Source organism: Penicillium diatomitis (genome assembly GCF_028827545.1).
Source record: "Penicillium diatomitis strain IBT 30728 chromosome Unknown utg000002l_segment0_segment0, whole genome shotgun sequence".
Classification (NCBI taxonomy): Eukaryota; Fungi; Ascomycota; class Eurotiomycetes; order Eurotiales; family Aspergillaceae; genus Penicillium; species Penicillium diatomitis.
This window is the reverse complement of record NW_026623174.1, coordinates 1,062,779-1,074,915: the sequence shown is the minus strand read 5'-3', so window position 1 is coordinate 1,074,915 and position 12,137 is coordinate 1,062,779. Positions and strand designations below refer to the sequence as shown.

Genomic DNA, 12,137 nt, shown 5'->3' with positions numbered 1-12,137 from the left:
GAAGCGAATTTGCATCCATCTCGATCATACGTCGTCTAACACGGGCCACAGAGTCTTTATTCATCATATTCAAATCATACGTGAGACGGCGACATTGCTTTCCGTAGAGAGATACGCCATATGCGAGTGTCAAAGGGGTTACGTCCCGGTCAATGATTTTTGATAATTGACAGTTCGCCAGTGTGGCGAACATGAGCTCTTCTGAATTCAACAGAGGGATATCAAGCACAAAAATGAAGAAGAAATGCGGCAGACACCAAACACCAATTGTCCCCATGCTACTGTATTGCATTTTAGATTTCGAAGAATCCGTCATCGCCATCTGCTTCCGCGACCTTTTGAGCAGCCAACTCGCGGGCCTTTTGCAATTCCTTTCGGCGCTGTCTCCGGTTGAGATTTTCCAGGTCAGCCGATGGGGGTTGGTATTTGTCCTGCATCTTGGGCTCCTTGGTGGGCTTCTGGCCCTTGGCTTTCTTTTCATATTTCTGGACGACGACCTTTTTCGCAGATGTGGAGTTTTGCTGGCCGTCGGGGCCAATGTTTAATTTGCCTTCCCGAAGATCGTCGAGTTTGCCATCTGCCATGCATTTCTCGACGACTGCCCACATGGGCGGTCGCTGGCCTTCGGGAAGCTTATCTTGGTGTTTGGATTCGGCGTCCGAGTCCGGTTTCTGGTCGCCCTCGGCGAAGGTCTCAGGTTGTGATTTAGGGTAGAGCGATAGGTATTTCTCGGTGAGGGGATAGTAGATCGTATAGTTAAAGTTGACGCGGGCGACATGAATCTTTTGCTCCAATGCTTTTTTTTGGTCGGCGTCGAGGTCTTTTTCCTTGAGACGGCGTTCGAGGCGCTTGAGTTGCTTGGTCGCCGTCTTGCGATCTATTGAAAGGTTTGGGGTCAGCGTCCTGTATCTGTACACACCAGAATCTTGGTCCGGTCGTCGCTATCTGCACATACCCAGAAACCTGACAAAGTGATATTTCTTGATCATATTGGATCGTTCCCGTCGCGCCAGCTCGTCTGCAAGATCCTGCTCGTAACCCGCCAACGCACGTTCCTGCACAATGCGCGCATCTGCAGGCAAATTTTTGTTGAGTAAACGCTTTACACCTCGAATGCGACTCTTCAACTCATTGACTGAAGGGTATTCGTTCTCGTTTCTAGGCGCAGAGTCGCCTTTGGAGCTCTTGCCCGGTCTGGACACACCCTGATCGACATCGCTACCCGAGTCTTCAGACAAGCGAGCCTTTGCACGGCTGTCAGTGTGTCGCTGGTGCTTTTTCCGTGGATGAATGTCATCTGCACCATCTCGGCTCTTTCGCTTGGAGCTGTGACCAGGGTGAGCGTCCGACATAGCTGGGGGTTAAGCTTGGCTTTCGAAGATTCGATGTTCCTCGGGCTGGGCTCTGTAATTAAAAGAAAAAAAAAGATAAAAGAAGAGACATGGTCGGGGCATCATCGGGCCGACCCCGGATCAGCACGACCAATAGGCGGCCAGCCGACAACGTTGACAGTGTCGCGATTGCTCAAATATTATCGTCCACCGAGCTTCACAGCTTAATTCAAGAATTGGTTACATTACCTCTTTTTCACGAGGCTTTGGCCTCAATCGCCGCTTTTGAAGCTCTATGAGCATCAATTCAACGCCATGGAATCTGCAATTCGCTGGTCTCCACACTCCACCGACCTCGAGCAGCGCTTTCTTTCTGTGGATGTCACTGGTAGGGCGTTTCGCCTGTGCAAAGTGAAAGGAAACATCGCGTCCAATACACCAATTCAACACGAGATTATATCGACGCTCAATGATATCCCCGTATTTCGCGCCTTCGACTGGTCTGCATCCAACGAGAATCTGATCGCAGTAGGTCAATCGTCTGGTGGAGCCACCATCCTGCGACTCGACGCCAGCGCCAAAGAATCGATCTCATTCCCGGTTCGAAACCAGCGATATTGCAATGCTGTGGCATTGAGTACACACGGGCTTGTTGCGTCGGGTCTGGATCGGATCAGGAATGACTTTTGCTTGAACATCTGGGACGTCAATCAGCGACTCAGCCCGGCAGGTGGTAGTAAAGGATTCCCCGAACCATTGAGAAAGCTGGCCAGCTCGGAGCCGATCACAAGTATTAAGTTCTTCAGGGATCAACCAGATACACTAGTCGCTGGAGTCAAGGGCCAATTTCTTCGTATCTACGATCTGAGGGGTGAGGTTCCATTTGTTTTTTGTCCCCTTCATATGACAACCTACAACCCCTTGCTAACTGCTGGGCTTGGGCTGCAGAGGGTTCGGGTAGTCCATCGTTACAATTTCAAACGCGATGCGTTCACAATCTGGCCATCGACTGGCTTGATGAGAATTATATTGCTTCCTGTCAGCCTTATAACGAAAGTACCATTTGCGTGTGGGATCGGCGTGTGGGAGCGCGACTTGCATCGCCTTCGGTCGGTTCTACGTCGAATAATGCCGAATCCGGCCAATCTGTCGCCGCCTTACAGATTCACAATGTCTTTGATGCTCAGGCTTCCACTTGGAGCCTGCGCTTTTCAAACACCAACCGAGGCTACCTCGGAGCGCTCTCGAGCACTGGCCACTTTAGGGGGTTTGCCATTGCCAAAGATCATCAGAGCGAAGAGTACCGCGCGTCTATTGATGAAACCTTTGGGGAGGGCTCCTTCAAAAACTATGCAGAGCCGGTGTTCTTGAGGCGTCAGCAAGATGTGCGCTACCCGTACAATCACCCAACTCGCGGTTGCGGGGAGAAAGATCGCATGGTAGCTTTTGATTTCTTGAATATGAGTCTGTCGAATCAGCCCAGTGCTATCGCATTAGACGGCCATGGCAGGCCACAGATTGTGACTGCTCGGCCACCCTCCGCTCCGGTGAGCATATCTAGCCGGGGAGTCTTGGTCTACGGTCTGCCTACCGGCGACAGAGGCTTCAAGGCCATTCACCCGCTATCAGAGGATGAAGAAATCGCAATCTCAGAGGTAGTGAGTGACATTCGAGCACGCGTGGATGGAAGTCCACTCGAAACCCCCACAGACTCGGGCAAGAACAGTGAACCTCGTGTTGCCAAGACCCAACCACTATCAAGTCGAGACACACGAGAGCAAGAGCTTTTACTCGTGGATCCAACTGCCTTGCTCACGGCCCAGGAGGCATTGACTTTGTCCACTGTTGCACAAGCTCGATGCAGAGAAGGATACATGTTCAACGAGGCTTTGAATCGGTCAATCGTCTCGGATGACCCTGCTCTTCAGGATTTGTGGGATTGGATTGAACGTAAGTCATGCGGATTTGTGAATAGCCTGCATTTCTCAATCGAGGCTAATAGGGAACATTAGGCGCGAAAACCCAGTCGTCTGGCTCAAATATGCTTGTCAATGGTTTTGATCTGAGCTTTGTCGGTATCAACGAAGTGTGGACGGGCGATCTTGGTGTGTGACTTATGGAGACTTATCTTCGATGAACGGACGCTAACAAGTCTTGACCAGACCACGACTTCAAACAACGGAACCTCGAGGGCAAATTCGACGGCCCAGCCGCTGTCACCGACGCAATTGTTCAGCTCGCTGCGCGGTTACACTTGGCGGATACCAAACGATGCGACACGAGCTACCCTGAACTGAGAGGTCTCTGTCTTTACATATGCGGAGCTATACCAACCTACAAACAACTAGAGAAGGAAGTCAAAGCTCTCTCCGCTGATAGTCAGCATTCCAAAGCTGCCGCTCTCGCAGTCTTTCAAGACGAAGCCAAACTGGCTTACGTTGCTCTTCGAAACAATGACCCGTTACAGGCGCACAAGCTGCTCGCCATGGCCATTGCTGGTGCTGCTAAAGGCGACACCAGCACCGATTGGGAGGACACCTGTGCTGACATCTCCCAACAACTGACAGACCCGTACGCACGGGCAGTATTGGCACTCGTGAGCAAGGGTGACTGGCATTCTGTCCTCAAGGAAACCACACTGCCATTGAGATACCGTGTTGAGGTAGCGCTCAGATGGCTCCCGGACGAAGAGTTGACTGCATACTTGAGCGAGGCTACTGCCGAAGCCATTCGCGAAGGCGATGTCGAGGGAGTGATGTTGACGGGGCTGGGACATCTCGCCATGGGCCTCTTCCAATCCTACATTGAGAAATTCAGCGAAGTGCAAACTCCCGTCCTCGCCATGAGCTACACCGTCCCTCGATTTGTCAACAGCGCCCCTTTGGTTGCGCAGTTTGAATCGTGGCGTGAAGGATATCGCTACCAGATGAATTCCTGGAAAATGCAATTCGAGCGGGCACGATTTGACGTTGCCTCACGACAACTCGCCGTTACTGCCGATGGGCGTAAGCTCCTCACACCTCCGCCCCAGCAGATCAGCCTGGTTTGCAACTACTGTACCCGGCCCGTCACCCAGCATGATGCCTCATCTCAAATCTCTCCGTCGACCACGGCGGAAACGGTCCACCCCACGGCCGGCCATCCGCTCGGAACTGCCACCATGTCCGGGACTGTATGCCCACGATGCGGTCGACATTTGCCTCGTTGTGGCGTGTGTAATCAGTGGCTCGGCACCACCGATCCCATGTCCAAGGGCGGGGCCGCGAGTGAAGCCGAAGATGAGCAAAGTAGGGTGTCAAACATCATGAAACGATTCATGGCCTTTTGCACGAATTGCAACCATGGATTCCATGCGCACCACGCAGATGAGTGGTTCTCGAGGCATCGGCTCTGTCCTGTACCTGATTGTACGTGTATGTGCCTTCGGAAGTCACCTGCACCCTAGATCACTTTTCTGGAGATCTCCCATTTCGATTTGCACATGTCGGGGATGATGATGAAAGCTGGCTCATGTTCTTTTGGATATTTCTGATCTGTGCTTTGTTTTTGATTTTGTTGTTCTCTGCTTTTTCTTCACAATACCCCCCCCCCCCCCCCCCCCCCCCATCGGTTTTTCAGGCTAGCCGCGAGGAAGAATTGGTTTGATCATGATGACTCATGTCTCTTACGAAGAATATGGAGACTCCTTTCGTCTGGAAGCTAGATCGAGCTCATTGTAGTGGAGTGCTAGTCAACCTTCAATACTGTACGCCCCGCCAAAAGAGGAATTTGAAGTTCGACAATTACCAAAGCAGCCGGGTCAATAAGGCTCCCCCTTACGCGCGGGGCGCGATTGCCACGAGAGAGGCACGAGGCCGAGTGAGATCATTTGTGCTGTCATGGATGTTCTGTCACGCTCAGACATCAACCCTGAACCCAGCACTTGATTCAAGGAGATGAAGTGAGAGCAGTCAAAACTTAAGTAGATTAATCTACCTACATTAATTATCCCCCCCCCCCCCCCCCACAATCATCCTGGACGACTGCACCTGCACCTTTCTATCAGTGCCTCAAATGGGACTCCGACTCTGACGCATGGAACTACCTTAACTGCCCCACTCGGCCGACTTTGAAGAACTTCGGCCCACGCGCGCACGCAACAAGAACTCCAAGACCTCCAATGCGCCTGATATCCTCCATACTCTCCAGCAAAAGTCATCGTTTCGTGCGCGCATTGCAAATCATGAGTTCTCCCGCCAAGGGTCGACGCGGCGGGGCCCGCGGTCAAGGCCAGTCTCGTGACGTCCAGGTGTCGAAGGCGCTGAGCTTACTTTTGCGACATGCGGCTGAGAAGGAGGGCGTGAAGATGAATGCGCAAGGCTATGCGAATGTTGCAGATGTGGTACGCTCCTGGTCGATAACGCCCTGGAATCTCGAGTGTGGTTCTACCACATGCAAGTGACGATCTCGTGCTAATTTGTGGCTTGGTGAACTCCGTTCGCAGCTTCAATGGCGGAAACTCAAATCCATTCAGGCTACCTTTAACGAGATCAAGCACGCTGTTGACTCTTCTGACAAGAAGCGGTTCGCCCTCCTCCATATCCCCTCTGCGCAACCGAGACCTGCTACCGTCAAGGCTACAACAACGCCGACCACCATCCCCGGGTCCACTGAGCCAGCAGACGGAGAGCTCGCCGCGGGCGGCGACCAGCCAGCTACTGCCGTGGTTGAAGCGCCATCCACAGACGACGACCAAACCAATGCGACACAGCAGGCTTTAGCCTCGGTCGATGAGGACCCCTCCCACTACATGATCCGAGCAACACAGGGTCACACGATTCAAAGTGTCGATGCGGCATCATTCCTCGAGCCCCTTACCTTATCAGATACCTCCAAGCTTCCGGATACGGTAGTGCACGGCACCTTCCATGGTGCATGGCCGATGATTCTACAATCTGGTGGATTGCGGGCGATGGGCCGACATCACGTCCACTTTGCGACGGGGCCTTCTCTCGAAAGTGTCGTAGCGGCCTCGGGGGAGTCTACGACAGAGAAGGGAGACACCAAGCAGGAGAAGCAGGTGATTTCGGGAATGCGACGAGATGCGCAAGTCTTGATCTACCTGGATATCAAAAAGGCACTTGCCGCGGGTTGTCCCTTCTGGCGGAGCGAGAATGGGGTGATTCTCAGTGAGGGCCTCCCCGTTTCCAATGCACAAATCGATGGTGAAGGGAATACAGAGAAGGTCGTTTCGAGTGAGTTTTTCGATGTGGTTGTGGAGCGAAAGGCGGGACTTGGTAAGATCTGGGAACGGGGAGCCGTGATCAAGGCGCTTCCTGAAACCCTGACGAAGAAGGGCACCCCCAAGAATCGACGGTGAATATGGCCAGACCAGGTTCCGTTAAGCATGAAATCGAACAAATGAGTGATCAAAGCACAGATGGTATCTCCTGCGTATTACTCTTACCCCGGACTGAGCCTAACACCTGCAAAGTCTGTGCTGGTAGCCGACCCGATCCCCTGATGTACTCGACAGTCTGACATCCGACTACCACGCGGGCAGTGCAATGCATATTCGGTCCACGACTTGCATAAACTCTACTTTGTAAGGCTTCGCGCAATAGTCTATGAAATTTCATTGGATCCTCGCTGCAGAACTAGATCGTCTCCCTCTCCTGTCCGTTGGGCTCTTGAGATTCCAGCTCTTTCATCATGAAAGCCTTCTCGCTCGAGCAGTTCCACGACTTCATCTCTTTTCAACTTTTTGGCGCACTCGAATGGTGTCCGAACCAAATGATCTCGCAAAATGATCTCGCTGATACCTTCGCACCTGTCCGGTCGACAGCAACACCTCCGCCACCTCCCGATGTCCGTTCCTGGCTGCGAATAAGAATGGACCTTGAGCGAATCGGTAGTCAATGGGATCCGGGTTCAACCCTCATTTACTTTCTCACGGTGTTCATAGCATCAATTCCGCCTTGGTCTTCTTCGCTCTTCCAGGAGCATATCCTCAACTTTTTTCTGCACCGACGTCGGCAGCGCACATGACAACAATCTGGACTAGACCGACGAAAGTCAAGCTGAATTTCATGGTGAGTACTACTACTCAGTACTCAGTACTCAGTACTCAGTACTTAGTCTTGCATACTACCGGACACCTGTCAGTCCCTACCTGACTACTACTGAGTACCTGACACACTGACATTCCGGAGTAGTAGTCATTGATTTCTCCGGCTGCTCGTGACATGTCAGTCCTTGCCGGTCTTCGCCCTTTTCAGGCTTTCAGGCTTTGACAGCGGCCCGCGACCCTCTTCGCTCTGTAGATTGCGGAGTCACGGCACTCGGCAGTTGATAACGCAGTTACCCTCCTCCATGCGGGGTTGCCCCGCACGAAGCATTGGACGCTTCGATGCGGTTGTAAGCTACTCGCGCATTCTCCACAAGTGCAGCGGATCATCAAGCCGATGAGATGTGCGCCGACCCGACCACAGCCGCTCGAGGCGCTTCTACAGTCAACCCTTTGTTGGTTGTTCACATCTGATCAGTCCTGGGCTTCTAGCTATAACACCGACAATAATGATCTGTGGATGATAACGCAATCCTCTGCTTTTCGGACTTGATCCACTTCTCATCTTGAACTCTGTACTCCTCGCATAACTACTGCACCATATACTTGCCCCCCTCTCTCTCTCTCTCTCTCTCTCTTTGTATGCCCTAAACCATATTGACCAACCACTTCCCCTTGCCATTCCATGAGCAATCCTCGTCCCTGTATTCAAGTCAACCCCGACCCAGAAAACAAGCAACATGGCGAGTCACCGATTCAACGCGCAATTCACCGACAATGTCATCAACGCCATGGGCCCAAATACCTCACCACGCATCCGTCAGGTGATGGCGAGTCTCATCCGCCATGTCCACGACTTTGCGCGCGAAAATGAAATCACAGTCGACGAGTGGATGGAGGGAGTGAAGCTTCTGAATTGGGCGGGTCAGATGAGTGATGAGAAACGAAACGAGGGCCAGTTGGTCTGCGATGTACTCGGATTGGAGTCGTAAGTGTATCGAGAACTGCAGCTCTGGGATTTACTTCGATCGCTTGCGTCCCAGCCCGGCAGTGCAGGTATAATAATACCTGCGACTCCATTGCGATCACAAAAATCAGCAGAACTTTGCATGGACTACGCCGAAGAGCAGGCTGACCATGCGAGAATCTAGTTTGGTCGACGAAATCACCTTCACTCTTGCCGACGAAGCCAAAGATGCACCCACGGCAACCGCCATTCTAGGCCCCTTCTTCCGCGCCGATACTCCCTATCGTCAGAACGGGGCCGACATTGCTGTCACCAAGCCCAAAGAAGGTGGCGAGATGGTCTTCATGCACGGTAGCGTCATCGACTTCAAAACCAAGCAGCCTCTTGCCGGCGCGGACGTCGAAGTCTGGCAAGCTTCGACAAATGGACTCTATGAGCAGCAGGATCCGGACCAGGCGGAGCATAATCTGCGTGGGAAATTCAAGACGGATGATGAGGGCCGATACTACTTTTACTGTTTACGGCCGACCCCGTATCCTATTCCAAACGATGGTAAGATTGATATGGCAGTGGACTCGTCATCTCAGGAGGCCCCTTCACCCTTGACAGGATATACTTAACCCCGACGCATCGTGAGATAGGACCCAGTGGCAAGCTGCTTACCTTGATGGACCGGCATCCGTTCCGTCCAGCCCATATTCATATTCTGGTTGGTCCTGCCCCTCGATGATTTGTGCCATGCATCGCAAGAGACTGATGTTTGCTCGATAGGCCACCAAAGAAGGCTACCGTCCTCTGACAACTCAGATTTTCGATCGCCAAGACAAGTACCTCGACAATGACTCGGTGTTTGCGGTCAAAGAGTCATTGATCGTGGACTTTGTTCCTCGGAAGGAGGACCCCAACGCGAGCTTGGAGCTCCAGTACGATGTGAAGCTTGTTGCTGACTCTGCCTAGCATGGTGCATGAAAGTTGAATCTCCTCGGGCCGGAGGTTGTATTGGCGAGATAGTTTCTCATCTGCTCTGTTCCGTAATGATTGCATCCGATTGGAAGCGCGTGCTACGACGTAAGAACTATTAATTCCATCAAGTCCCCGTAGCAGCAGACCACAAGAGACGGTGCCAGCACTGCCATGTACTTTCCTCATCCTACAGTGATACCTCACTAGATTCTAAACTCACATCCGTCAGGACAATTCCCCCGCAAAAGACCCAATCAACCGCCCAACCTCCTCCGGCGCCTCAATGCAATGCCAATGTCCCACCCCCGATAGAACCTCCATCCGCTTGCTTTGACTCCCCACATGCGCAAGAATATACTGACATCCCTCCATCGCCGCAGATTTGTCCTCCTCTCCGGCGATCAGCAAAAACGGCGCATGAACAGCAGAGTACTCCGGCACACGGGCACTCGAAATCGCTCCACACAGAGCGATGTAGCCGTTGGCATCCTGGCCCAGGAGAAGTTCGCGGATAAAGGCCCGTTGTAGTGGCGTGCTGCGAGAACCGACGGCAGCGGAGGGAATTGTATTGGCCATGGGTTCCATGCCGGCTGGACAGAGTGTGGATGTCAGCTGTGAGTGCTGGAATAACCTGGTACAAGATGCACTTGGAAAGACATTTCCTCCAATTTTTCAGAAGCTCTCCCGGGATGTCGATCAATAATCAGCGGCATGGAATAAGTACCTTCTGTGACCTTGCCCACCCGACTGTTCATCGCCCCCACGAGCGTATCAGATGGATGAGTAGGTCCAATCGCGACAATTCCCACAACACGATCAGGATATCTGACGCCCAGCTCGATCACAACGAGCCCGCCCATGGAATGACCAACCAGTACCGCCTTGGTCACATGCAGGGCATCCAGCACGCCCAGGACGTCGTCCGCGATGCTGTTGATGGAGATCTGGTCCCCGGTGAACGGTGAACGAGCGGCGCCATACGTGTCGAGTGTGATGCAACGATGAGAGGCTGTCAGGTGGTGGATGACGGGGAAATAGTAATTTTGTGAAGAGCCCAGTCCGTGGATGAAGATGAATGTGAGGCCCGTGGGAGTTGGTGGGCCGGATGGATGGGAGTCGGCGTAGTGCAGATTATGGCGGCCTGATTGTACGAAGGGCATTATGGGCGAGCGGTGGTTAGAATCTTGATGAGCAATGGAGAATGAAAGGTAGTTAGGATGCTCTGAGATCTAGAATGGGAAGGTGTCGATTCGAACAGAAGAGCGTCTGATAGTTGAACTCAGCGGGGCAGTAGATCAAAGGCGGATAGAGCTACTGACGCTTCCATTAAGTGATAATGACATCGCAATGAGAATGCATACTCTCAGCATCGGACTGTGTTCTCTTTCCACCGTGAAAGTGCAGCGCAGCCTCGAAGAAGGCGGTTGGCCAACGAGCAGCGATCTTTTTTGAATCTACCCCGCAGGATCCCCTCATCACCGGAACATCTCGTTGCATCACAATCAAGCTGCTTTGCAACCACGCGCATTGCAGCTCAGGTACTCATCCGACTCCGACTCTCCCGGGGGTGGAGACTGCATCCGCCGAGCGGATGCGGGCGGCCGCCTGTCGGGCCGCAACGGACCCAAGCGGCAGCTGTTCAATTGCCCTCGAGTCGTGTTTTCTCTGAGGGTATGATTGTACAATGATATTTACTCATAACTCGGTCCGGACTGTGCAAAATGTGCCTGACAGGACAGAGAAGCATATTCATCTCCTTTTCCCCGCGAAGCGCTTCACAACGCACCAGAGCCTAGCTGCACCAATTCGGAAAAGGAGTCGCCACAGCCACGGGCAAAGACGTCCTCCAAGTAGTCCGCTGTATCGTCGCAGAAAGAGTCACTCGTAGGTATAGACGGGATGGAAGTAGTCAGGGCCTGTGACTGTGCTTGCTCAATGAGTGCAGGGGGCCCCATCATTGCTTTTGCGGCAGTTTGAGAAGGAGATGTGGAAGGGACCGGAAGGGAGTTGATCGCTTTCAGCTGGGACATTCGCGCGGCGACAATAGCATCCGCCTCTTGTATTATATCGGCATCATCAAACACCGAGCAATCGGAAAATTCATCACCGTCATCATCATCATCATCATCAATCCGCTGTTTGGCATGGTCGTCACCATCGTGATCTTCGTGTGCGACCGGTAGCAAGCTCTCCCCTCCGACTTGAGGGCTAACGGTCTTAGGGGATGCATCTCCGAGAGTGTCAGCCTTGAGAGAGCCGCCTCGTGGACATTGGTCTCGTTGCTCGTCTTCTCCAGGTAAGACTAGCCCCTGCTCAAGCAGCACCTCGTCCAGGTCGTCAAAGCAATCAGAATCCACCTCGGTATCACCTCCCGAAAACCCGTTTGCCATTTCGGACAGCCCCTCCTCCTCTGACCCAGCAGATCTCGAGTCGGTCACGGATCGCTGTTCAGTAGGCGCAGGTTTTGCACCCAGGAATGCAGAGAGCAGCGGCTGGCTGGCTGGAATTTTGGGCGCACATGGATCCGGCAGGCCAAGTCTTTTCCGTTCTTCCCGGTCTTTTGCCTCCTTCTCGGCCTTTCTCTTCTTGTTGGCTCGTCGTTTCGCCTCTTTGTCTCGTATTGCCTGGGCCCGGCGTTCCAATTCTTCCTCGCGCTCGATTCGCCGGAGCTGGGAGGCTGAGAACTTGAATCGTTTGTTGCTGCGCTGGTACCGGCGTCGGACCGTGCTGGACTTTTCGATGATAATGCGCCGTGGCTCGTCTGGCATGGTTGGAAGCGTGGCCGTCACGGCGACTGCCTTTCGGAAATCACGCTCATGAGTTTACGAGA

At 53.0% G+C, this 12,137-nt stretch overlaps 6 protein-coding genes across 6 annotated transcripts; 3 read left to right on the top strand and 3 right to left on the bottom strand.

Moving 5' to 3' along the window:
• Positions 1-293: 293 nt before the first annotated feature.
• Positions 294-1,352, bottom strand: N7539_001509 (Efg1 domain-containing protein; the record flags this gene model as incomplete). Its single annotated transcript, XM_056931112.1, has 2 exons — positions 294-877; positions 956-1,352. The coding sequence occupies 2 exons, from the start codon at positions 1,350-1,352 to the stop codon at positions 294-296; spliced, it is 981 nt and encodes a 326-aa protein (XP_056793143.1).
• Positions 1,353-1,646: 294 nt separating this feature from the next.
• On the top strand, positions 1,647-4,776 carry N7539_001508 (uncharacterized protein; the record flags this gene model as incomplete). Its single annotated transcript, XM_056931111.1, has 4 exons — positions 1,647-2,202; positions 2,280-3,281; positions 3,344-3,436; positions 3,494-4,776. The coding sequence occupies 4 exons, from the start codon at positions 1,647-1,649 to the stop codon at positions 4,774-4,776; spliced, it is 2,934 nt and encodes a 977-aa protein (XP_056793142.1).
• A 777-nt stretch (positions 4,777-5,553) lies between these two features.
• N7539_001507 (tRNA 2'-phosphotransferase) lies at positions 5,554-6,690 on the top strand (the record flags this gene model as incomplete). Its single annotated transcript, XM_056931110.1, has 2 exons — positions 5,554-5,712; positions 5,815-6,690. The coding sequence occupies 2 exons, from the start codon at positions 5,554-5,556 to the stop codon at positions 6,688-6,690; spliced, it is 1,035 nt and encodes a 344-aa protein (XP_056793141.1).
• Positions 6,691-8,117: 1,427 nt separating this feature from the next.
• N7539_001506 (intradiol ring-cleavage dioxygenase) lies at positions 8,118-9,301 on the top strand (the record flags this gene model as incomplete). The annotated part of the gene is made up of 4 exons (XM_056931109.1): positions 8,118-8,365; positions 8,529-8,896; positions 8,986-9,053; positions 9,116-9,301. 4 exons carry the CDS (start codon positions 8,118-8,120, stop codon positions 9,299-9,301), a joined length of 870 nt encoding a protein of 289 aa, XP_056793140.1.
• Positions 9,302-9,532: 231 nt separating this feature from the next.
• On the bottom strand, positions 9,533-10,467 carry N7539_001505 (alpha/beta fold hydrolase; the record flags this gene model as incomplete). Its single annotated transcript, XM_056931108.1, has 2 exons — positions 9,533-9,897; positions 10,032-10,467. 2 exons carry the CDS (start codon positions 10,465-10,467, stop codon positions 9,533-9,535), a joined length of 801 nt encoding a protein of 266 aa, XP_056793139.1.
• Positions 10,468-11,082: 615 nt separating this feature from the next.
• Positions 11,083-12,075, bottom strand: N7539_001504 (uncharacterized protein; the record flags this gene model as incomplete). Its single annotated transcript, XM_056931107.1, has 1 exon — positions 11,083-12,075. One exon carries the CDS (start codon positions 12,073-12,075, stop codon positions 11,083-11,085), a length of 993 nt encoding a protein of 330 aa, XP_056793138.1.
• Between the last annotated feature and the right edge of the window lie 62 nt (positions 12,076-12,137).